Raw genomic sequence first — 27,191 nt, 5'->3', positions numbered from 1 at the left:
TCATGTTTGTTTAACTCCAGAGCTGTTAACTAATCCACATCAGCTCCATGGCCCAAACTCCTGCCCTGGAAGGTGGAAACCACAGACTATGAAGTGCTTATTCAGCTTTTGGGTTCAGGTACTTCTGCAATGACCACATCGGGTTTTCTGGATACAACATCTTCACCGATGTTAGGATAAGCAAGTATAGGCACATTGCTCCCAGAGTTAGTTCAGAGGTGTGCCCATGATGAAAACGTAGACAAAAGCCGAGATAGGTAGCCCACTTGGCACAGCTGATTGACTTTAATAGGTGTTGATTACACTGCTCATATTGCATGAAATTAAAAAGCTTACAAATGTTATGAGCCATTACCCTTCCATTTAAGAGAGCTTATGACAAGTTAGCAAGAGTTAATGAAATCCTTTTCAAAATGCCATAGGCAGCCTCCAAGAGATTTTGTTTTGAAATGCAACTTGTGAGTTATTCCAAAAAGTTTGTTTACTTCAGAGCTTCCTCTCTTCCTCTTCTTTGGGATACCCCAATTTTGCAGCTGGTGGGGTACCTCAGTTGCCTCAGAGCACATAACACCCACTCCTTAGGCAAAAAATGGGAACAGACAAAGCAAGACATAATTGTAGTGTTACTGGAAGTACCCCCCTTCAGCCAGCCTGCAAAATTTCCTTCAAAATTCCAAGTGGAGAGACTTCTAGCCAATTTTACTATGAAGCTAGAGGGAAATGTTTTCATAGTTGCTGTAAAATTTACTTAAACTTCCACCTTTTGAACACACTGGAAATATCACAGAGCCACTAACTGCCCTCAAAGCGCTGGGGCAGCCAAGGTTCAGCCTGAAGTAGGCTCTCTGGATTTTATTGCTTAAAAATGAAATTTATTAAGAGTAGAGCATATCAGTTTTATAAATCCCACTGGATGCTCACAGCCTACTGCTGTACTGAGGCTCAAATAGACTTTGGATAGCGATGGCAACAATATCTGTGCATCAGGTGAGGGTGCTTCTGCCGAAATGATGCCTCGGCTGCTTCTGTTTATTTTCACTGTTTTTTCTGCTGACTGCCAGCTCTCCTCTCTGCTGATAGCTGTTGAGCAAGCAAGACTCAAACTGACCAAACCGAGAGAGACATTTATAGCAAAAGCACACTGGCACAGAACCCATGACAAGGTATCTGGAGTGGTGCCACAGGCAACGTGTAACAAACCCTGTATGGAGAATATGAGATGGCCAGGCATGGCCGCAAGAAGCTTCCTTTTGTTGGCTGTGCCATCAGAAGCAACTTGGTTCTTTTTTTAAATTATTGGGGCTTTTAAACAATATTTTAATATCTGCTGCCAAGAATCAACCAAGAAGCAGGAAGCGATGAAGATGCAGTTAGAGGATGCATTGTGCTTCAGAAGTCGACCTTGGGTAGCATGAGCTTTTTCTACCCAAAGCCACAGTGGCAGCTGCACTGCTCCAGAGGCAGGAGATCGACGTCCCCATGAGCTGCCAGGAGCTCTTACAGGCTCCTTCCTACCCTAATGTGCAAAAAAGAAGATTCCTCTTTTCTTTGGAGGGAACCACTCACTAAGGGAATAGCTAAACACTGGGAGGAGTAATGGCCAAAGAGGTGGTGGGAGTGTGCAGGGACTGCTAAGTGACGGCAGCACGGTGAGACCAACTTCATTTCTACCCTGGGATGGTTTCAGTGAGCGTGCTGAAATCCTTAAGCACTTTGTTAGACCAAATCATCAGGAACTAATTCAATATCCTTTTATTGCTCTGTAAACTCTGACAAGGGACGAAAAGGAATTATTCTGTCTCCCTCCTCAAAAAATAGCAGCCTTTTTTCATGCTATCTATCTGAGCCCTTAATGAAAGCTATATTTCTAATACACAGTTTGAGCATCATACAAAGTTGCAATTATCTTGCCATCTGCATTGCCTTTCCTCATGGGTGGATGTTGCCTTTTAATCCAAATTAGTATGTTACACTGTTTATAAATATGTATTTATGGCTATGAGGCAGGTATGCCCCATTGTGGACACACGTCATTGTCTCATCCAAATACATGGTTTATTGTTTTTCAGCGCATATTTTTAGCTGTGAGGCGGGTAGGCCTGCAGAGCAAATAATACAAAAGAATATGTCCATTACTGAACTGGCTCTGTGCTTTAAAATTATACCACTCTTCTTCTAGATCTGAACACAGTGAGACAAGTACATTGGCAAAATAATTATTTATCACTCTTAAAAGCTGCCTTTAAAATTTCTATCATTCAAATACTGGCTGGGGAAAATGTAAAGTACAGACAAGCATATTTTACGCACTTGCTAGTCTAGCTTTTATGCTGATGAGAACTTACTAAACACCAGTAAAGGGAATAGCAGTTATCAGCCCTAATTCACAACTGTGAGGTTTTCAGGCCAAACAGATGCCCTTGCAGAATTGCAGCCAAGTGTTAATGACAGGCCCAGTCCTTCCACTGTAGTCACTGGTTATTTTGTACGGCTTCAAACGAGACCAGGTTTGCTCCAATGCTCTGAGCTAGCACGCTGCTCTCAGTGAGATACTCATTGCCACAGGGAGCATGATAGGGACCTCTAAGATCACCCAAAGAAAGCAAAATAAAAAAAAGACTCTGTACTTTGCCTCAGGCTTTTTTCCTTTGATGTGTAGAATCCTTATTTTAAATTCTTTTTCAGTTGATTAAAAATAACGGGAAGGAGACCTTCAACATGAAACCAGCTAAATACACCAAGAGATCTCTTTGAAGAGACATTTACAATCTCCTCAAAATCTGTTCAGTGAATTTTGCTATCACTTATACCTGTAAGTAGCTTGGAGCTCCCTGTGGTAGCAGAGGACAGACAAGGAGGGTCGGTGCCCATGTTTAGGTCTGTGTTTCCAGACCCCATCAGTAGAAGAGTCTGCAAGAGCTGAACCAGCAGGACCCCAGTCAAGAGCTTTGTACTGCAAAAAATCTTTGCCAGGCAAAGCCGTACTCTTGTCTTTAAAATGATTCAGGGTAAGAAAATTTAAGCCCAGGTGTAAACATTTGCAAAGGGAGGTTTATTTTTTCTACCTATGCACTTGAAGTGAACATTGAAAGGGCAAAAACATCCTGATCCTGTCATGGCGATGTCTTCCTCTGCTTCCTAAAGCTGAGATTGTCATCTCACTGCTTGTCAACAGCTCCTGAGAGAAGTAATTCCTCCGATTTTCCTGTGTAATCACAGCACAGGATTTTATTTCTGTTGTTACGGGAATGGAAAATGCACATAGCCTGTTCTCTGTCTTGCCCCTTTGAAGTTACTTACAGACCTGGATGTAGCAAGCTTCGCAACGCCCCGACCGCACTAAGAAAGCAAAATCTGTGCTCACTCCAAGTTTGAAGCAATCTGCTTGTGAGCAGCTCTTCTCAACAAAGGCAGGAAAATTTCCAGCTTTAAATTTCTATTCAAATTAAAGCTATGAAGCCTGAAGACCACAAAACTGTTGCAATTGCTTTCCAGCACGTAAAATTAACAACTTGTGCTGCTGTGTGCAACTTTCAGTCAAAGTTTGTCTGATTTATAAGCAAGCAGATGGTTCACACGGTAGTCCACAATAAATTACAACAGTTAGAAAGACAGCTACATTTTGCGAGTGACAGTGCAGCTGAGCTACAGATGGGTTTATAGATGACCCTTCCAATTTTTAATAATCTCCATAATTTATGTGCAAGTAAAGAAATGCGAGGATTTCTAATGCACCTTCTTGCCTACGTACAAATCACTTTTATTTACACAGGCAATACTTCATGGTCCAGTTAACTTCTTAATTAAAGGCAGCAAGATGCTCATGTTCCATGCAAGTGGCATGGAAAATACAGTTTAGTGCACAATATGTTCATCTGGGAGTTTAAGATGCTCTGATCACTCCTGGAAAAGGGAATGCATCCATCTCATGTCTTTAAAACAAGACCACAAGGGTGCAAACACTGCTACCATCAGTTACTATCATTCAATCTCCAGATAAACTTTAGGCTCATGCAGTTACAAGGTTAGGTTTATTTGCAAGCTCTGATGCTTAGAAATAGGTTCCTGATCCAGGAGGCACTACAAACTGAGTATTGCTGAGCCAGGATTAGGATGGGGAAACCACAGGAACAGAGACCCTCATTACATGAAGAGAGAGGGATTTGGGGGATCACTATTGAATGAGTGAGTGAAGACGAAAGCGACCCTGGAAGGTGTCATTCCCGAGACAGGAGGCAGTGGTGGTGCAGAAAGAAACTGGCTGGAAGCAGCTTTGAGAAGCCAGTTCATGGCAGTGATTTTGATGGCACGGGACCAAACCACTTTGGTCCAATCCTTCCGCTAACATTTTTGAAGGGACTCTGAGAAAGATGCCCTTGTTGGGGGGTCATCAATTGCATGCCACAGTACAACAGACTCTGTTTTTCTCTACTGTAATTTTGGTTGCAATGAGTTACTTTCTCAAAGGAGCACAGCTAAACGCAACTACCCTGTCCAGAAGGTGATGGAGGGGGCAGCACGTACTGCAGCTAATCAAGACACAAAAGCTCAGAGGTTCCCACACGGCCAGTTTCTTGCAAAGACATTTGAGGGCTTTTCCTCCTCTCCAAACCTTGGTCTTCCCTTTCTGCCAAATTAATTTGAGAAAGAAATCCACTTTTTTAAAGTGGAAAACCCACTCCACGGAGGTCACGCAACTGTAGCCACTCATGTAAAAAGCGATTCTTCCCCTGCTATTTTCGCACAGCACCACCATCCCTTCATCTACTACACGGAACATTAGTGAAATTATTTTTTTTTAAACAAAAGTCTTCTATAAGTAACCAGTGTCTGGAAATCTTTCAAGCTTTATATAAAATCATTATCTATTACTGTACACAACTCTTGGGTTGCTTAATTTAACATATGAAAAATATGGACCAGCCTTAAATCGCTAAACCATGACATATGTCAGCTTATTTCTGGAATGTTCTTTACTTTATTATTATTTGTCATACTGTTTCTGTTACACTTTGCATATTTAAAGCCGCATTACACACTTCTGAAAACCCAGAGAAGATTACTGTGGAATTAGTGTAGATGTTCATCAGTACTACTGAGAGCTGATTTTGGCACTTTATTTTAGCAACATTCATCAAGTTCAGGAATTGCTAATATGGTTCCCTTCAAGAGAATACTGAGTCATACTACTGGTCTTTAAAAAAAATATAGCGCTGATTAGTTAATAATATTTTAAAATATTCCATAACTATCCTTTGATTGACTGCACCTGTTCCATTTGCTTACAAGATGCCGAATTCACACATAGCACAAGAAAGCAGAAGTTGATTGAAATCGATAGGATTGCCCCTGTTGCCCAGCAGTAATTCCAGCATTATCGTGAGCAACCTGGAAGCCAGCACAGACTCTTCCAGTTTAACTCCACTGAGAAGTTGGAGAAGCTACACACGTGGTTTATACAACTCTGTAGTTAATACAGTCCCCAGGACTCGTCCACTGAAGGCAGCAGGGATGCTCCAGCTCACTCGGCTGTAGATCAGACCTTCTGGCTCAAAACCAGACCCTTCTGTGACCAACAGCACAACTATTCCTGGAGGAGGGATAAAGCAAGGAACACACACACACAGGCCTTGCCTTACATTTCTTGTTCCTTGCATTCATTAAACTGTCAATGATGTGGAAAGTAGTTTCATAACCTCAAGAAAGGGACACCTTTTGTCCCCCCTACTATATTAAAATGTAGATCAATATGATAACAAGTAAACAGTAAACTCCCCACTAGTAAGAACTGGTTCTCAGTTCTCTGAGTAATCAAATTTTATTCCCAGAAATATAACTAGAGCAAAAGAAATGTAAGTAGCAATTTCTCAGTCTATTCATCAAACCAAGTGCTGCACCTTTTCCACACATTTTACCTTACAAAGCGTATGACATGTAAGGTTCTACGGTTCCATTTTAATTCAGGAATGAAAACATTTACAGATATGAACGTTTTCTCATTAACTTTTCTTCCTAAATGATTATGCTTGTTCAAATCAATCCCTAGCCATCTTACAGAGGTTACAACCTTCAATAATTAAATTGGATATTGTATTGGAAGTTGTGTTGATTATGCTACAAGTTCCAATTTCTACAAGACCACTGAAATGCTGAGATAAAGAGATGTTAACTTTATTTAATTAGCTATCTGCCATTGTTATCAAAATGGAAGGTTGGTATCTCACTCAAATTAACACTTTGGATCAGGAAACAAGATAGATGACATCTTCTGAGAAGGATCCTGGAAACGCTCTATAATTGTTGCAGTTATTTTAAAGCTGCTCAGGACAAACAGGATCGCATCAGAAAGAGCAAAAGTCACCACAGTCAGCGAAATGCTACTATGAAAATGCTATTTCAGTCACACTTCGGTTCTTTCTCATTTTCAGTTGTTAACATCCTTGCCACTTTTGTCAACCAGTCTCTCCTAGCAGCACTGAATTTTAACTGCACATAATTTTAAAACACAACATGAAATGGGACTGAGCGTGTCCTACGGGTTTTGTGTGCCAGCTAACAACAGATCAGGTCCTTCTGCCTCTCTGCAGAAAAAGAGTAACCAATTAAGTGAAAGCTGGATCTCGTAACTGCCTGCCATCCCTCCACCTTGAAAATACAGGTCTCTCGGTCGAGGGCTGTTTATGATTTAATCCAAAAGGAGACAAAAAGACAAGGTGAAACCTCAGAGGTCCTGGAAACATTTTATCTATAATCTAAACTGATGTGTATCAACCTTGCAACTGCTCAGAGGATTTAATATCTGGACGAGGTGCTCAAAGAATACTCACTGTCTCACTCCCCAAATTACATTTGTATAGAGTAGCCAAAGTAATTCATCCAATAACCACGCCACTCTGCTCTTGGTTTGTTATAGCTACAGCTACAGAAACGTGCTTATTCCTTTCCCAACAACTTACTGGTCTTGACCGGATTTCTTTGGCGTAGAGAGGTTTCAAGAATTCTGAATCTCCTTCGAGTTTTAGACCCTTTTCCGTGATTCTCAGGTTCCCCATTCCATCCTAAAACAGATAAAAAAGAAACAAACCCATTAGTCACAATTACTAAATTCATGGAGGTGAACATGTGAAGCACTGGGAGGCACTAAAGAATGTAATTACTTGTGTTATCCTTTTAGCTCCGTTTCTGCGAAAAAGAATTATATTCAGAACAATCTGCAATGTTCCCCAATAAACCATTTACACAGATGAAAGATGTTCTTTTCAGCTAGTTATCTTTATTCAAAGAGATGCAATGATGCTCTGTGTTAACAGCAAACTACTCCCTGTAATATTCACTGTGTACCTGTATATTAATATACCTTCTCATTCATAGCAAATCCCTATAAAGACTATGTGGTTAATTCCACCAAACCAACAAAATCAGGTTTGGCTATGTAGGACTATTGCAATAAAATATGGTAGGGAATTTGACCCCTGTTATTTGAGGAAATCTCTGCAAAATACAGGCTCTTTGGTGGAGTTTCTTTAGGACTATCAGCCCTTACAACAAAAGGATGTGGAAACCTGCTGTTCAGTTTCAAGTCTCACAGTCTTTCGCGTGCTTTCAATATTGTTAAGGCACTACACAGCTTTATTGAAATACACATTTATGGAAATATTTGCTCTGGGAAAAGCAACATCTTTCCAACACGCTGCTCTCCTGCCTTGGGTAACTCCCGATGTTTCTCTCCTGCAATGGCTAGCTCAGGGTTGGGGCCCTCGCTCTGCTCCTTGTCCAGCTCAAGCACATCCCAGCAATCTGAACCTCCAGATCCAAATGTTTGGGTCTCCTGAGTCATTTTCCTGCCTTTCAAATAACCACTGCAAGCTCCCAGTGGCCAGGCAATGAAGTGACTGGTGTAACATGCGTTTCTCTCCTCTCCTCATTTGGGTTTCATAGTTGCAGCCACCAGTCCTCACCCTCTCCCCAGCCCTGCACCAATCACCCCCAGCCCTCACTGCTGCCTGCACTTCAACGGCAAAATTCTTCTTGACAAATGGTGTGAAGTGTTGGCTGCAGGCCTCCTCCCCATGACTGCAAATAGACCATTTTCTTTAGAAATTGTTTAGCTATGTGTGTCCAAGATGTAATGAAACATCTGACAAACCATAATAGCAAACAAAACACATGTCAAAATTTTATACGAGTTTTTCTTATGGTTTTTATGCAGTAAGACAGGTATACGGATACACTGGCATAGAGCAGAATAGGACCAAACTATGTTTCACCTTTAACTTCTGAAAGTCATGACTTTTACTAAGATGAGGTATTTAGGTTCATTTAGGCTATAATTGCTTAGAAAGGTGTTTGTATATAAGAAACACAGTGTGGGGAGGGAAATGCAAAGGGAAAAGGATACTCAAAACCACATCAAATGCAAAGTATTATTACTAAGATTCAGGGTGATTGTCAAAGTTTGCAAGGATTGAATTACATTTGTTTTTTTTCCCTGAGAAAAGATTGTCAGAGGATTAGCTTTTAGCACAAATTTGACTGACATCACTAAGATTTGAGACTGACGCTAGCAAAAGTTATGTCTCCACACATATAAATTAAGACTGGGAAATGACCAAGAGTTGGGTAGTCAAGAATAAGCACGGCAGCCCTCAGACATACTCCTTAAGGGAACTTTCAACCTGGAGAAGCAGGAGGATGATGCTGTATGATGCCTCAAGGCCTCCAAGATAAGGCATGGTATAACAATCCCAAAATCTGCAACAGCTGGAGCTCAGCATGGGGAGGACATTGCAATGAGGGACAAACACATCCGTGCTTCCAGCAACAGGATCATGCAGGGTCATGCAGGCCACAGAATGGCAGGAGTAGTAATTTGGAGGAATTACTGATTTATAAATACGGATGTGCCACACTGACTCCATGGCATCTCATCATGTAATTTAGGGACTCGCTGACAGGGACTGGGCTGCCTCCTTCTCAAGTGCTGCTAGGAATGCCCTTAAACACTAAAGTCCGAATCAAAAGAGCCACCTGAGCCCTTTTGAACTTACAGCTTCAAGGATTTTGGAGGGTAGAAGCCCTAAAAATATCAAGATAAGACTGCGAAAACCCGGGAAAACCATATCTATTTGGACATACATCTTGCATGCTTTCTAATCCAGCTGTAAAAACCAAACCACATCTGTCTACTTCCTCTCCCTCCCATTGCATGTGCACCTCCAGCACTGCAAAAGGAATCGCTGTCACTAGAGGTGAGTGGCCAACCCAAACATGTCTGCATGAACTATTGCCAAAAGGCGCCAACTTGGAGGGATGAAAATCAAAGGCACAGCAGGGCTCAGCAGTGACGCTGGTCACTTGCCAGAGGCTCTCCTGATCCAAAAAGCATCATTCCCAGGATGGACCATGCCCAGTAAAGATCATTTTTGCCAGAGTACGGTGTGGTACAAACAAGGCAGGCTCAGGAGTGCTGGGTGATAAAATGACCGATGCCATCTCATTTTGAAATAAAAGCTGTAAGCAAACTTTAAATAGAGATGTATGCCAAAAATACTATTGATTTGAAGGGAGAGGGGAATGAGAGATGAGTCATAAAGTGCCAGTTGCTACACGCCTTATCCTGGGTGTAAAACATCGGCTTGTGAATTCTGGCTTGGTGGTGGCACAGAATGAGTTCATTTATCTCAAGCAAAAGGATGAAGGAAAATGAGTGAAATATGATTATGCACAAAAGCCCAGATTAAATTTTGATAGTGGTATGCTTTGCGATTTCAGTGAGCAGGAATTACTACAGCTATCTGCAGACTCTCACATGTTTTGTGCTGCTAAAAAAACCCAACAACCTACAATTTTTTTTTCCCCAAATAAATATTTCAGGAAGGTTACAAGCCCTGAGGGCTTTCACATTGCAGGCTCTTCTCTGGTTTCATTCTGAAAAGTTGCAGGTGGTGGGAGTTGGGATGCAGCACATATCGCTGCGAGAATGACCACCTCTGTGGATACGCACTCCTGACCACTGCAGGGCTCGCTTTGGAGCTGAAGTGGGGCAATTCTTTACCAGGAACATGGACCAGTGGATGAACTCCCTGCTCCTCGTGTTTCTCAGCATTACAGATCACAGCTTTTTGTAGCGACAGCCTGTGTCAGCAGGTCAAAAAACAAGCAATGGTTGTAACCTGAGTTTAAAGTTAACAAGTGTCCTGGCCTCTTATAGTAGGATCATGATTAAGTCCTATTCATTTTTTATTTCCCATTGGAAAAAACCAAGCAGCTTGCAGAATTATGTAAAGAACCCAAAATACAGTCACATTAGAGAGAAATCATTGTATGAAAGACTACCTCGCATGTTGTTTCGGATAAAGCATCTTCATCCTCCCTAAATTATATGGTTTAATAACAAATAAATGTCATACTCTGCTAGAGACAATATATATATGAAAGTTCCTATGAAATTTCATGGACTGTGACCTATAAAATGTAGCAGAAAGCTTGCCCGTGTGAGACACCACAAGGTTTTATTAAATATTTTGCCTGTGATTGGTGTATATCCTTATCTGTCACTCTATTGCTTGTGAATGAGGACAAAAAGCAGCATTGATTATTTAATACACTGACATCCGGCAATCTCTTCTCCCCTTTTCATGAGTAGACTCCTCACTGGACAGTGAAGGACTTTACTGTGCAGGCACAAGCCAGCTCTGTGGGAGCTTCCGGGGGGCAAGCTCCAAACAGGAGGCGCAGAGCTGGGAACTTTCCATCACCGCCTGCTTTGAATTATTTGGCTTTTTGGTAAAGCATGGTGAAAACTTTCCCATCAATTTTATCATCTACGCTTCCTCTCTTTTTACGCAGTGCCTTGTAATGGGCAGGCATAAAAATTTATGTGCTATTTCTGGCTGCTCTGTGATGAAAGAAGACAGCAATGGTAAAATCCTGAATAACATAAAGGTCATTTTGGTGAGGCTGAATGAGAAAGGATTTTTTTTTAGTAGCTTGAGAAGCAACTCAGTTTTACAACCAATTGCAAGCGATGATGTTAGTGTTAGCAGCAATGACAGGCTTTTCCCCTCTCTGATCACCAAGGCTCGTCTTTGCTTTTTGGCTGGCAACGTGTGGGTAAAGCCTAGCTGGTTTTGGTTGCCTTTTTAACAGTTGTGGGTTATTATTATTATTTTTTAAGTTATATGACTGGCAGCAGGGAGATTCACTTAACAGAAGATGAGAAAACAACCAACCTAAGCAGGGACAAGTAATAGCTGTGGTAAATAACTGGAAGTGGTATTAGCTGCACCAACCCATACTGCTCACACATAGGAACAAGGGCAATTTTCAGTGGTGTCTGCCATCCACAGGCAGCTTTATCAGATCAGGCTGGGCTTCCGCCACAGTTTAACCTGGTCAAGAACCAAGGTGGTGATAACACATATTCACTGCAGCCCCTTGTGCCAGGATGCTTTGCTCTTTACAAATAATAAATTCAGCCTCACGTTCCTCTGCGCTTCTCCCGTTCTCCTGGCATTTCTGAACACTGAAGGCAAATTTGCTGTTTATTGAGGTCTCCGTGCTTTTTCCTGCACCTCTACCCCGTCTCAGTTTTCAGGAGAAAAACTGCTGGCAGGGTTTGTCTCTGCACGGCAGGTAAGCATTTACTTTTTTACTAGGAATAAACTGAAGTTATGTTTGGCAATGTCCTGTGGGAACAAATTATCTTTGGAGACTGCTCATGTCAGATGGCTGAAACACCTGATAATCGTCCCTTGTATTATTGATTGCTGTGCTCTGCATTGCTTCCAGATATCTGCAAGTTATTACACAGCTCAATACATCCAAAGTTAGGAAAAAAAATAGCAAATGCAAGTGACCTGTTTTTTTCTCCCACTACTGGGAAGATTTCTGTGCTCTTCTACCTCTGACTTGACATTAAATGTTTCCAGATTCCACAAATTTAAGGAAGGTCTGTACAGATGCACATCGCTGTCAGTTCTTCACAGCCTCGAACACCTACTTGCTCTAATGGGATCTGCCTTCCCTCCTTCTCCTCATTTTCATCAGTTAATTCGTCATCTCACTAAAGATCTCAGCATCCAGCTGTGGATCAGCAGCAATATTTTCCTATGCAAGTCAGGAGAGCCTAAACACCCATCAGCAGCACCAGTCCTATGAAGTTAAAGCTGGTTGCATAGCACAGTCCAGAGCAACATGGACTCCAAGATGAGGAGACAACATGTGACAGCTTCTACCTCTGACACAAGACCTTGCTTCAAGACCTCACCTGTGGACACAGGTTTGAGTGGACAGTAGAGAAAAACAAGCCAACATGGTGTTACACAGCATAGATGACCATATCCCTGTATGCACGGATACATGCTTGTGCTTTGAACTGAATCATGAGGTTTCATGTCCACAACTGGCATCCTTCTCCCTCTACTTCTGCCTGCTCGTTGGCCTCAGATGTCCCTGTCAGATGCCTTACTGGTAGTGTTTTCATTTAAAGGTGATGGGCACAGTGCAGGATAGCTGTGCTGAGACATCACTGGGGGAAGGAAGGTGACCCCAAGCACCTTGCATCACTGCAAGCCAGCATACATGCCCTCTCCAGGGAAGGCGGGAGACACAGATGAAGCACAGCTAAAATCTTTGCAGCAAATCAGAGCACTACAGCAACATTATAAATTGCAAGACTAGCAGGCAGCTAACTCACAGAAGGCTCCCTCCAGGAGCTCGTGACAGGCTGTGGGAAGACACCTCTATATAATCTCTGGCACTGCAGTAATCAGTCACAGGGAACATGGAGCTGAATGAGCAAAGACCAGCTGAGGGAGTCACCCACTGGAAAATGACCTCCAGAAGATGCTGTTAAAGTTGTAGACACTTTTACTGCCTTCCACAGGTGCGAAGTCATTGATGAAGCTACGGGAAAGTCAGATAGCTGCTAACTTACCAAGGAATTCTGTACAAATGGAGGAAATTGCCTGCAGACCGTTATGATTAATGTAAAATTCAGCCCAAAGCAAGCCCGTGCAAAGCTCAGAGCCCTTCTTCTCCTTTGAGAACTCCTGATTTTGCGAGTTCCTCTGCATGACCGCAGAAAGAGGGGTACGTAATGAGAAGAGGGAATACAATGAGGAGAGCACAAAAACCACGAGGACACCTCACAGTCATGGCAGTGAGCTGCGATGCAGAAAACCTCAACCATTCCCATCAGACTCACATCCCATGACAGCATTAGGGATGTCTTCCACATGCATGTTCCTACAGCGCCTTTCCCTTCTATCAGGTCCTTCCACACCAACTGAGTGCTTACTGGAGCCTGTATCTTTTATTATGATTACTCAAAGAGCCCTATGCAGTTGTCACTGAAAGCAAAATAAAATTTGCATTGACTTCAGTGGGAGTTAGGAGAAAGATCCTAAGAAGCAGGAAGAACGGGATCAAACGTGGTTCGCCAATTACCATTTCTAATAAGTTACAACTGACCAAAGCAACTAAATCCCATCCCTTGAAACAGCTCCAAACTAGTGCTGGAATAACTTCTAAATGTGCTGGAATAATTTCTAAACAAATCGTTCAGCCAGAGCTTGAAGGAAGCTCGGCTCAGGATTTACTGCATATTGCTGGAACTACGTTGGGCAGGAGGTATTTCTTTTCAAAGCAAACTGCTAGTGAATTTACTCAAGGTATGATCATGCGCGGCACCAAAAAACCGGGAATTCTCTGAAATAAGCCACTCCATTTGAGAGTACATTTTTGCAGGGAAAAAGATTAGCAGACCTTTAGGGGAAATGAGAATGAATCCCAACATTGTTACTACAACACAACCATCATATGCAGAATTCCTCCCTAGGGTAATCATTTCCCTTTCCATCGGTACAGCGGGGAAGAGATCAAAATTTGCCTTTCACGCCTCCCAGCTCCCTGTTACGGAGCACTTTGGCACTGAAGCACTGTAAAATGAGCCATGTTCTCTTGAGAGGCTTTCCGCTTTTTTGCTCCAACACAAATAGTGAGGTTTCACATCTCCTCATCAACACGTATTCCAAATGTGCCCCTTGAATTCTCCATCTTTTTCCAGTCTAGCACATTACCATAATTATGCTAACTAGAAGGGAAAAGTCCCATCCTGCAGAAATTTGTGCTCACTCAGAAGTGGTAAAAAAGATTCTTTTACTCCTAGGAACAAGTACTCTTCTAATGCAGCCGTTTAATAACAAAATCAGCACATAAATTCACTGTACAGTTCAAGGGGTTGCAGGAACAGGTTTTATAAATTATGGCCTAATACCCCTGAATGAAGAACGTCTGTCAATCACCCAATGAAGGACAGAATAAACACTTCTTTTTTCTCTTAAACCATAAAGATCTTGGACACAACGTCCTCTGTGGCATCACTCCTCCAAGTTTAACCAAGGCTAAATTGAACTCCCTCATCTTTATATTATTGCAAGATGTTTCCAGAGAGAAGGAGAACACTTTTTCCCTTTCTCTACCTTAGTGGATCCCTTTTGTGTTCTGTTCTTACACTCTGAAGTAAGATTTTTCTGACTAACCCAGTATTTAGCAGTTCCCCTCTGACCAGCAACGAAGCTGGCAGATTAAGGCCTGACTGTGCGAAAAGGAAAGCACCAGGTCTCACGTCACGTTTCTGAAGGTGAGCCCTTAAAATTGGGGCCAATTATTGGGTCATTTTTCATCTGACGTGAACATGTAAAATAACTCAGGGGCACTAATTAGAGCGCAATACCAGGTCTCTTCAAAGAAATGAGGCTCACGCAAACACGCTCCGGTTTCAAATCCCTGTTCAAGATCTACAACACTGAAGATACCAAAAATAGGAGCACAGGTGGACGGAGACCCAGCAGGGCTGTGGCCACTCTCGCAAGTCGCATCTCTAAGGCACATTTGATGATCCCACCTCAGCAGAGGGATCTTCAGGCTACGGGAACACTCGGAGGAGGAACCTGTTGCGCTGACCTTCTCAAAACCAACCACACCTGCATTATGCACTCGCTGCTATGGCAACATCAGCCTCCAAAGGTAGGATAATCACGATGCAAACCCGTATTTTCAGTTGCTTCATTTACTCTCCTCTACTATTATCTGCTCTGTTTCCAAAAGCCAGGAGAAAACAGGGTGGATGGGGAGGAATATTTTCAATGCACCTCAATTAATCACTTTTGAGCCTGGATACAGCTAATATTAGGCACTTAACTGATGAGTCTGCATCTTGGAAAATAATCATCCCATCTCTGCAGTTGTAGGAGAGAAAATGGCAACAGAGCCCACCTAGCACCCAAATCACTCCCTGCAAGTGCTTCTTCCCAGCTGCTGTGGAGCTTCTCAAGGTGACTTGGGCATCTTTTCTGCATGCCTGTAGATAACTGGAATAAACCTAGACCTCAGTACTGTGCAACAGGATTCAAACAGAAAATAAATGGGTTGCCAGGCACAACAATAAACAGATATCATGAAATAAAATATACTTTAAAAATGTGATTCCAACTATACCAATGTAGCATTGCTTCAGGGATTATTTTAATGATTTCTTTTTTCCTTTTTTTTAATCAAGACTCATACTTTCAATAAGAGATAGGAGATTGGGCACATTCAATTTATTTTCATGGGTAGGTAAAAAGAAATTTGCTTTAAAATCAAATTCATTGAGTTAAGAGGAATCCACAGTCCCCTTGTTAAGAAGCTGCCCTCATGGCTAAGGAACCACCGCAGAATTTTTATAGCTGTATTTGTCACAAAAATATATGATTTAGCTCTTCCACTATCAGAATATACTGAAAAATAATTTAAAGTGTCTTCCAGACTTATCTACAGTGTGTATATGACATTGTTGTTAGCAAGAGAGGCTCTGGGGACAGCAAAGAAATGAGAGAACTGAAAGCGCTGCTCCCAGAGCGGCTAAAATAAGTATATTGCTTCGGTTGCTTTTTGAACAATTGCCAGCAAATAATTATTCATAGAGGAAAATATATGGCTATGTTTAGGGTCCCTCGCCACCGCAAATGGTGGGCAAAGAATGAGATAAGATCCATGGAGCGCATCTGCTGCTTTCAGACGGCTCCACCAGCCTACACCCTCCTGGGATCTGGTCCCAGCACAGAGAGGGGGGCAGTGGAGGGCCCCTGCAGTGGCAGCGTGGGCAGGGGCCACAGGCGGTCTTGGCAGATAGGAGGAACCCCAGCAAGCACCCACTGTACCTCACTGGGGGGTGACGGAGGAACAGCCAAAAGCACCCAAGCCCCCACGGCTTGCCCTAGCGCTATGTGATGGGCTGTGACTGCCCAGGAGCAGCTATGGGGGACCAGAGGATAAGCAGGATAAGTTTAATTACTTATCATCGTTTACGCCTCCCCAAAGTATTTAGCATCAGAACTAACTTACAGCCATCTAACACACCTAACACATGCTCTCACATCAGTGCATGGCCCACGCACACCTGAACACCCCATTAGGGGAAACTGAGGCACAAAGTCAGGCATCCACCTACAGTCACACAAGAAAGCTGCGTTAACGGAAGAGCTCCCAAGGTTTCTCTCCAGCATCTTGTTGTGTCACAGCACTGCAGCTAAGAAACTATATATATCTTGCTTCTAAGAAACAACAGGTTAATTTTAGCAACTTTCAAATGCCAACAATTCAGGCATTAGATACTCTCTCCTCTCCCTGTGGCTTGCACTCCTCTGCCTCCTTGCCAGAAGATGCATTATGCTTAATGCTCCCTGTCTTCACTATTTAGTGCACATCCAAAAGCATTCACTAGAATAAAAATAATGATCAGTCCACAGTGAGGGAGCTAGAAGCTTGCTAGTCAGCAACCCGAGTCCAGAAGCATCCCGCGAGACAGTGCTTCCTGACATAATTTCCAAAATTATCATCATGGCAGGTTATTCCTCTTGAGCTGTAAAGTAACTGGAAAACATTGAGATATTTTTTCTACTGTTTACTTGTGGAAGAAAATAAAGGCAAAATAGCAATTTTTTTCCTATCCAGAACCCATGCATGGGGTGTTTTTAATTTCAAATTATTTATTGAGTGGGTGCTTACTGAGTCATAGGGGACTTTTGCCAGATGTCAAGAGATTCTCTTGGAAGTCAGGAGTACAATCTTATGTACATGAACATCAGGTAGTTATGTGAAGTAGCCAACATGCAAAGATATTGGCATTGGCAAATTACAGCAGAGCAAGACACAGAGTCTTTTTTGAAAAATATTTTTTTAAACAGAGCATCCTAAAGTCACAGGGAAATGATTGCTCCTATCACGCCTTAGAGAACATAGCTCTGTGCGTCACTTCATTACAGAAATACGCCTTATTTGGGGATATTAGCATTTCTTCCTTCTTTTGCTCCTTTTAAAACATGACGCCAGCAGGAACAAATTAAGTGACTCACAATCTGCACACTTATTTATTTATTTATCTATTTATCTGTTGTGCGTAACCTCATCTCAGCTTTCTTACCAACACCACCACCACCTAAATATCTTCTAAAATAAGTACTAAGTGCTTCAGCTCTGGATTTCCTTTCTTGCGAACCACGTCTGAACCTTCTGCCAGGCCGTGTGCATTGCAGACGCGAGCTGCTCCCGGGTGCAGTTTCACAGCGACACCAGCATCAGTAAGAAGCGATGCCCACTCCCTCCAGACCAGCAGAATGAGCAAAGGGTAGCAGAGTGCATGATGCCATCAATTTAAACACGCTATATTCTCCAGTGAGTGTCTGCAAGGTTTGGCAGAAGCTGCTGGTTATGCTCCCTAGGAACTTTTCAAAGCAAATAAACAAACCCGGTGCGGAGGAGGATGCAGCTCTGCCGGCAGCAGCTGCCTCGTCCCCCAGGGCAGCCCTGACCGGAGCTCAGCACGCTTGTGTGCACAGCACAGCATGTGGGGACATGGCAGACAGCATCAGGCTGCATTAGAATACGTTAAAGTAATGAGCTCAGTGAAATTATTTTAATCAGTGAGCGCTGCTAGTTGCATGTGCACTGGTACGCTCCTCCACATGGCCTTTTGCAGGAAGGATCAGGGTCTCATCGGTGACTCAGCTCTCCATCATGGTCCAGACAGGCTCTGAGGGCAACCAAGACTTTTCTTACAGCTTTTTGGTCATTTTGGCAGCCTGTGCTCATTACTGCCTGGATAAGACTTTTCTTTGCGAAAGAAGAACCACCGGGGGGTAATGACACATAATGGCTAATGTTGCACTTGGTTAGGGACCAAAAATGCTCAAGAAGGAATTTTTATCCCTTAAAAGAACACAAAGCATAGAGCAAAAAAAATGCCAAGGCAAACATTTGTACTTCCCTTTGGCTGAGCATCCAGAGTGTGAAGCCATGAGATTTCGTTCCCCCTGCACTGAGGCTTCGTGGCATCGGCTGTGCCTGGGCCATGGCAGTGACAGCGGCGAAGGAGCTCGGCACCCCTGCTCCCTCCTCCCCTCCCATCCACCTACATCCTCAGCAAGATTTCTCTCTCTTGTTTTGGCTTTCATTGCTGACCTACTTGACAACTTCAGTGAATTTAATCTCTAAACACTCAGGGATATAGGGCAAAAAATATTTTTCCCAGGCTACAGATAAAGAATGAAGTTGCAAGGAGCTTAAATGGCTCAACAGGACATTGTGGTGACCGGAGGAAATTTAGAACCTTATGATAAATTTGGGATATTAATGTAAGAATAAAGTCACACTGCTAGAAGCAGTATCTTATTGACAAAACTGCTAGAAAGTTGCAAAGGTAATAAACAAGGAATTGAGATGGATCACTTGTGGATATGCTTTTCAATGTGTTATTCAATGCCAGCTGTCGGACACCTTGTGAAGCCCTTATATACTTGGATAAAGTACCGCAGCTATAAGTATCTTTCTTGAATGAGACTATTTAATGAGAGTAAGTATGCTAAGTGTGGTCAGTGATCTTGTTATTGAAAGAGATATTAACAAAATTGCTATAGTTTATTATTCTAGCTCGTTATTTCAAGTCTGTCTTTGTTGATACTGTAAGAAATGTAGAGATTATAGCTATGGCTACATAGCACGGGTATTGTCTCACTTGAAGTTTATTTTAAAAAATGAGGTTTTTTCTTCCCATTATTGGTGGAGCCTTAAAGACTTTAGCAGTCTTTGCAACCAGTGCAATACACTGCCTATTGCACGTAGGAAATCCTAAAAAACCCTCTAAAATTCCTAACATGCAGAATGGGATGAGCTCAGAAGAAGACACTTCTACGGGATGTTTGCTGCTTAATCAAACAATTTCTAAATTATTAAATCTCCAACAAAAAATTCTTACTTTAACTAGTGTACCAAGCTTCTGTAGGCTGTAGATGTTCCTTAGAAAACCATATTTATTCCTCAAACGCCTGAAGATTTCATCATAATATTTATTTCAGCATTGTTAGAAAATGCAAGCAGCAAATTCTGCAGATCAAAACACTGCAAGACTTCATCAGAAGTCCTAAGATTTGTTCAAACACAAGACATTGCCAAAGAACAGGATATTTCTATTAAATGAAAAACTAATTATTTGCTAGTAGTCAACAGTATTCTTTCCAAAATAAAAAAGAAAAAAATCCACAGTTCTTAAGAAGTGGCAGTGGATGTCTTTGTAACTTTAAAACCTTATTTAAGACTAAGCTTGAAAAGATCTGTTTGGGAGCTGAAAATCCTTTCTATGTAACTTAAGGATAGTTGGAGTTATTTTGGGCAGAATTTTAATTCCTGTGAAATGATGAAAGGACTACAGGAATTTCTCAAAAGGCAGGCTCGACTGAAGGAAATCAAACATTAACACACTAATTATACAGACACAGGGAGTACTTCTGCTACTCAAAAAAATAAACAGAAAGAAAATTGGGATTCAGCTGCAAACTTATTATCAACCTATATTTTCAAAGCGTACTGATGTTTCTAGGGCCAATATTTCAACAGAAATATTGAAATCGACAGTAAAGCTACAGAAAGCCAAAAAAAGGCCCCTCTCTGACTCAGACCCATTCCTCATTCAGCATTTCTCTGACCTCAGTATTTTTGTTTGGTCTCAGCTTGGCCATCTCTTTCTATCCCCTGGCAGCTCTGCACTGCTTCTTCAATACGTAAGTAAGTGAGTATAAGTACGTATATCACTTGTAGGTAAGTATATCACTTACACATCTACTATGACACTGTGCAATGACTTTGTTAAAGTTCTGCTAAAGGTTTGGGGTTTTTTCCCCTTCTCAATCCCTATCATGGGGGAAGAAAATCTTGTGTAAGTTAAGATAATAATAGCTTTGCTTGTTAAAGATCAGACTAAGTATTTCTGGAGAAGCCATGCAAAGTAACATCAGTAAACACAGAAAATAGCAGGGTATAAAATTCTTAATAGTCATTAATTCATCTCTTTCAAGACAGCCCCCTGAATGACGTGCAGGTAACTGAAACAAAACACATTAATTGCATTCGCAGAATTTAGCTCAGAGCCTTCACCTTCACACATTTTGAACATTTCAAAGCACCCATGGTGTACTGAAGAGGAACCAACTCACCTTCAACAAAACTCTTTGCAACCTATGAACTGCCTTGTTTACTGTGACGTGAAAGAGGATCATCTGCTAATGTATTTTTCTATTTTTGTCACCATACCTCATGGCTGAAGACCATCAGAGTCCAAAGCTCTTTATGGGCCACAGAAGTTCTAGTGAACGGTGCGTGCCCAAGCTGGTCCTCTCATGGACCACAGACACACCTGCCCCATGGTCACACAGCGCTCTTGTGCTCTCAAGGACCATTTTAAAGGACACAAGGGCCTGGGCAAAGGGCACTGGAGGGAGGGAGGCACTTGCTGAGGGTGCTCACTCCTCCAAATCCAACATGGGTGCATCTGCACAGCACTGCCCAGCACCACACACAGATACTTGAGGTGGAGGAGCTGGTGGTGGCAGCACTAAAACTCCATTAGTGCAACGCTTCACTGAGCTCTAAATAGCTGACCCTGTGGCTCCCTACACAAAACTGCATCGTGGTGTAGAAATTTACCCATATGAGCCTTCAGCTATTTCATTTCCCGCAGGTCTCTTGTCATCATTTCATTACACGCCATCATTTCCAGTGAAACTACATTTCACTTTAAAAAGGGCTGTGAAGAATAAATGCAGCCGTAGTTAACAAAGAAGTCAGGTCTGTGGGTGCACAAAACTTTTAGAGGAATCTTGCAGCAGTTTCTCATTTACACTGAATGAACTGAACTGAGCTTTGATATATTGTTGAAAGTAATTGCTTTGCCTGCATAGCAACTAAGTTTTAATTATTCTTTTTTCTACCGAATCTTATGCTGTTGGTTTGTTATTTGGTTTTGTTTGGTTTTGTTTTTGTTGTTTTGCTTTTCTTTCCTAAAGAATTTATTGTTTGTTAGAGTAAGGCAGAGATTCCTAAATCATTAAAAATACAATTTTGTTTACTTAACTTTTCAATAATTCAAACAACTTACTTATACATTTGCTTTCTAAATTTTCCTCTGGCTATTGACTTTGTACATTGAGTGTCTTGTTAAGCTCACTATAAATCTTTCAAAAGGAGTCACTTAAATCTGTAAGCTCTCCATGTTTTGGCTCCTAGCTATATTTGGGACTGTGTTCAAATATCTGTGTTCTTCAAGTTCCAAGAAACATCTTATCTGTCCCTACAATCACTCAAGGAATTTTGGCATAAAACTGCCTTTTATTTTCTGAACAAACAGAAAAGGTTTGTCGATCAGGTTCTCTTTCAGCTGGCAAATGCAGACCCCAGCTCACAAGTTAACGGCCACGGGTGTTCAAGTGTTCGCCTCTGCGAGGGGCTGACACCATAGCAGTGTGTCCATGGCATTGCTGAAATGGGCTTTTCTCTGTCCTATTGTGTGAAATTTTGATGAAAGTCAGCCTCCACACTAGCTCAATTAGTTCACTAATGTAACATGAATTCCACCTCATAGACTTCAAACTCCTATTTATTGCTCACGTTGTTTTAAAGGCCTGTAGCTAACAAAAGCTTGTGCCATGGTTAATAGAGGTAATATCTTTAATTGCCTTAGCCATGAAACATCAACAGCTGTCCTAGGATTATCTACAGAGCATCTTTTGGTTGGAATGGGAGTACAGATGAATAGCTATTAATTCTAGTTAATTAACGGCCTGAAATATTCTAATGCAGACATTCAGTAGATGCTGGTTCAGCAAAAGAAAGGGGTTTGTGCTTAACTGGAGTTCATTCCAGGCTGATCCATTAACTGTTGTGTGTCTTCCCAAGAATGCATGTTCATTAATTCAAGTTAATTGCTATTCAATTACCTTGAGTTATAGTGTGTCCCTAAACACTAGTGCAGACAGACCCCCTAGAGATTTTGTGCACTTCAACCATTAATTAAGCCGTACCACATATTGTTGGTAACTGATTACATCAAGTTTTGAAATGATAACTTCACAGTTATGCTTAAATTGTTTCCTATTATGATTTTTTCAGATCTCCTACATAGGTAACTGGAGTGATAACATTTCTTGCTTGCAATAAAGCACACACTATTATTACTGTATCTGGTCAAAGATGTTTCCTGCCATCATTTTTTAAAATATAATCCATTTGTTTAGATGGAAAGAACAGCATATATTTGACCTGATTATCTCAGAATGACACTCATGATTTTTAGATGTCTTGTGAATTTTAGGGTTCTTTGTTTTTAAATGTAAAAAATTTTAAAAAGTAAAAAAAAATTAAATTTAATGTAATCCCCACATTAAATGTAAGAAAAAAAGAACCGGTCAGAGCTAAAACCAAAGACAAAGCCATAGCAATAAACGTTTTTAAAAGTGCCCAGTGTCACTTGAATATATTTCTTCTCAATATCTCCTCCTGAAACTAATGGAGCCCCTCCTGGGCACTTATATCAGATGAACAAAGAGTAATCGGAAACTCTTAAATTGTTATATCCAACTGGCACTATAAAGCTTCTCCTGATGTAGGCTGGGAAGGTGAGGAGGGAATCCCACTCCAGGAGCTCCTCATCTAACAGTCACCCCATGAACAGAGAATTTTATTGTGCCATCAACAAAGCATAGATACTGTAAGTACCAATTTGCTTCTAATATTCTTTAGTCCATCCCAAGAGGGAAGCTTTGCAAATTTTGCAAACTTGTTAAAGTTCTAAACTTCTAAAATATGAAACTGGGTTTTGGATGTGTTTGTGTAGAAGCCCACCCAACTTCTACCAGAGGAACTTGCAGAGCTCCTCGTTCTGGTGCTTGTCAATCCAAGAAAGAAAACCATCCTGGGTTTGGTCTCCTCTGTGTTACTGGGAAATAGGAAGAGGTAGCACTATGGGCTCTGAATGCACATCTGCATCGCAGTGGTTGCCTGATGGGCAACGAGGATGGAAGAGACAGAAGGTAAACAAGTGAAAGATAAAAGGAGTATTAGAAAAGGCAGTTTTGCTAGGACCATATTTAAATAAAACATATATAACAGTAACAGCAGATTTCTTTGTTTCTAAAGCTCAGTTGCTCTGTTAACACTCACAAAACCACACAAAAATGAACTATCTGCTTATTCAGTGATGCAACGGAAATCACAAACACTACGCGGCCCTTCCCCTCCCTGGCCAACATTGCAGAAATTTATAGAGGAGTGGAGCAGAGTCACAGCAGCAGGATGAAGATGCTCAGGCTGGAGATACGATGCAGAATGGATTCTAATCCTTGCTAGTCACTCCTTCCCTTGCAGGGCATCGCTATGCTGTGAGTACACAGAGCCACTGCCCTGAGCTCCAGGGGCTGGAGGAGTCCTGATCTGGAGAGCTGGGATGAGCATCACTCATCAAGCTCACGTTTTATCCCTTGCACTTGCCGACTTCCTGATGCCATTGATCCTAGGGCTCCCTTTATGCCAACATACTTTCCTCCCCACTTCCTCCTCCCCAGTACAGCAATGAATTATGGCACCTGCAATGCCAAGCAGAAAAGCCAAGCCAAGGAGAGGCCGCAACAGGGCTGTGCTGAGCTGTGTAGCATATGGTTAGCACCCTTAAAGCAGCCAAAAAGTGACAGCAGCTCGCAGTGAATTTCACACAAGACTCCCATCAGGATCAGCTCTTGCCAATCTCTAATACCAGCATAATAGAAGGGAAAAATTTCCAAGCTATGCATGGCCACTGAGCACCCTCTCTGCTCCACAACAGCACCTTGGAAAGCAGGTGCTAAATGACACCTGTCTTCTGAAAACCTTTTCAATGTCTCCAAGTCCCTAAAAAAAGAAAGGAAAACAAATCCTCTCTGTCAGAGCCCAAAAGCCACGCAGTAGACATCTTCCCTCCAGTAGAAGACCTCTCTGTGCAGTTCCTAAGGGAAAATTTCCATTCATTTCCCCTAAGTGAGGCACTGGGGCTTGTCCCAATACCACAGATTCAGCTCCCATATGCAATAAATGGCATCTATAGATCAACCTGCATAGCATCAGGAACTACAGCCAAATTTACAAAATTATTAAGGTACCTGTAGCTAAAACTCAAGCAATTAGCTAACATTTCCTTTCTCAGAATGACAGGTTTCTTATTAGTCTGAAAAGACTTTCAAAGATGACTAGAATTTGGCACTTCAAATGTGGAGGCTGCAAACACAAAAAAATCCAGATGATCTGTATTTTTTAGGACAGATTAATACCCCACTGTCTGAAAAACAGGCCCTCACAAAATGGCTGTGCTTAATCAGGCTAAAGTAAAAGGACCACATACCATGACTGGTTCAAAACATCTAAATATCTGACTAAATGAAGCAAGAACTCAGTTTGGATTCCTTCAGACGTCTCTCCAGGATTGTTTTGCCCATGTGTCCCAATTACATGGGCTCTGTTAATACCTCATGGTACAGCTGCATGATAATTTATTCATAAGCATTTAAAAAAAAATTTTACATTTCCAAAGAAAATCACGCATGCTGCTGATTCATTTACCCCAAATTAAAAAGCTTTATCTTCATCCCTCTCTCCCAAATTTAACTTTCAGCATTTTAATTGTTTCTTCCTTCATTGTTAGATCAATATCAATCATTGTCTTCAGTTACCAGAACTTGCGTGTTCCTGAAAATTATGTTAAATTTAGATGCTAATGAAAACTGTTTACACTGTTTAACCACAGAAATGAAACCTCTATTACAAACCATAAAAACTGTTAGTTATAACAAGAAACCTTAATTTCTACCTCAATCTCCTTTCTACCATCTGCTGCCCTACAAGACCCATCCCAGAAACCATGGACTAAACAAACAAACAAACAATAAAAAGGATAATTGTTAACTTTACTTCACAACACAACAAACATTAAAGGAATTAAAATAGTCCCATTAACCATTACACTGAAAATTATGTTATAAAGCAAACTAATCCATGTATGCCAGCACATGCTGATATTCCTTCTCTCCAGCCACCTTCCCAAACAACCTACCAGACATCCTATGCAGAAATACATCATTGACCCATAGCACCCACTGAACACTCTCTGTCCTCCCAGAAGGAATCACAGAATCACAGAACGCGTTGGGTTGGAGGGACCTTTAAAGCTCATCCAGTCCAATCCTGCAGTGAGCAGAGACATTGGTACCAGATCAGGTTGCTCAGAGCCCCATCAAGCCTGACCTTCAATATCTCCAGGGATGGGGCCTCCACTACTGCTCTGGGCAACCTGTGCCAGTGGTCTACCACCCTCATGGTGAAGACCTTTTTCCTAATATCCAACCTAAATCTACCCTTTTCCAGTTTAAAACCATTACCCCTCATCCTATCACTACATGCCCCAGTGAACAGCTCTTTCCCAGCTTTCTTATAGGCACCTTTCAGGTATTGGAAGGTCGCTATAAGGTCCTCCTGGAGCTTTCTCTTCTCCAGGCTGAACAACCCCAACTCTCTCAGCCTGTCTTCATAGGAGAGGTGCTCCAGACCTTTGATCATCTCCGTGGCCTCCTCTGCATATGCTTCAACACTTCCATGTCCTTTTTGTGCTGGGGACTCCAAAGCTGGATGCAGTACTCCAGGTGAGGTCTCACCATAAGACAAAAAAACCCAAGCCTTTAAAAGAAATACCACAAATATACCCTATCATAGCGATAGGTGATAATTCTTCTTTCATCTAAAGCACTGCAGGGTTAGTTAGATATAATTATTTAAAATATTTATGTTTTGAAGATATAAATAGTATTTGCTCTGTCCAATCCCTCAGAACTGGCTACGTGAAACACCGAGACTGCATCCATGTCTGTAGTTCCCAGACATTTCTCTCACGGGTCACCACGTGTCTTTGCACAATTACAGACACTATTATGTTCTGGGAAATACTGCATCAATCAGCATCAGCTGCTCTGCATGGTGGGACGGAGAGAGCTTAAGGTAGACAGTGGGTTTCAGGATAAGGGCCATGCTCAGAATGCACCAAAAAGGTCTAAATCTCCTGACATAAGCTGTCATTCACATTTCTTGTATAAATCCAAAATCTAAATTGTGTGTGGGGTGGAGGAAGGTTAAAATTATTACAAAACTCTATTATAGTGCTTTAATTATTTTCTGTGCTGCAGTAGCCAAGGGATCTTAGAGAGTAATCTTTAATTTTTATTTGGTTTAGATAAGATACAATCAGATAGGGTAAGACACTCCGCATTGTATTTTACTTCTAAACAGTTGAAAATCTTTACTTCTTGCTTTTTCCTGATCTGCCCCCAAAGAACACTCAACGCATCTTCAGCAGGGCTATGGTACAAACAAAATTGTTCCATTTGTGACTTGCACATTAGTCATGTCCCAAGGAAGACCAGGCAAAACCAGAAAAACACAGCCATGCTACACCACTGCTAAATAAAGTCCCATGAAGTAAGAAGCTAATGAGCTCATTTGAGCAATAACGTGGTAATGTGGTTTATGCCATCTGGAATGCAGAATGAACATCTCGTGCCCTCTCTGTTTTCTCTCTCTGAGTCCTAAACCCCACCAGCTAATATAGACGACGACAGAGAGATGGTTTTGATTCCTGATGTAAATCCACTGACTGCCAGAGACAAAAGCATGGACTTATACCTTACTTTTTAAAAAAAAAAGAAAAAAAAAGAAAAAAATTGTATATAAATATACCATTCTTTTTATAATGTGGACAATTTAGTCAGGAGCTGTAGTCTACCTCTTCACTGAGCTAATTCTCT

At 41.7% G+C, this 27,191-nt stretch overlaps 1 protein-coding gene across 1 annotated transcript in view; it reads right to left on the bottom strand.

The window, feature by feature from the left end:
• Nucleotides 1–27,191, bottom strand: part of LOC104544467 (delta-sarcoglycan) — a gene marked incomplete at its 3' end in the record, with an annotated part of 159,208 nt that overhangs the window by 17,619 nt on the left and 114,398 nt on the right. The window contains exon 3 of the mRNA XM_010189385.1: nt 6,957–7,058. Coding sequence (XP_010187687.1) covers nt 6,957–7,058 — 102 coding nt within the window. The remainder of the gene's footprint in view (nt 1–6,956; nt 7,059–27,191) is intronic.

This window comes from Mesitornis unicolor, unplaced genomic scaffold, assembly GCF_000695765.1.
Source record: "Mesitornis unicolor isolate BGI_N332 unplaced genomic scaffold, ASM69576v1 scaffold12870, whole genome shotgun sequence".
Lineage (NCBI taxonomy): Eukaryota > Metazoa > Chordata > Aves > Mesitornithiformes > Mesitornithidae > Mesitornis > Mesitornis unicolor.
Note: the sequence above shows the minus strand (reverse complement) of the source record. Positions and strands in the feature narration are given on the sequence as shown.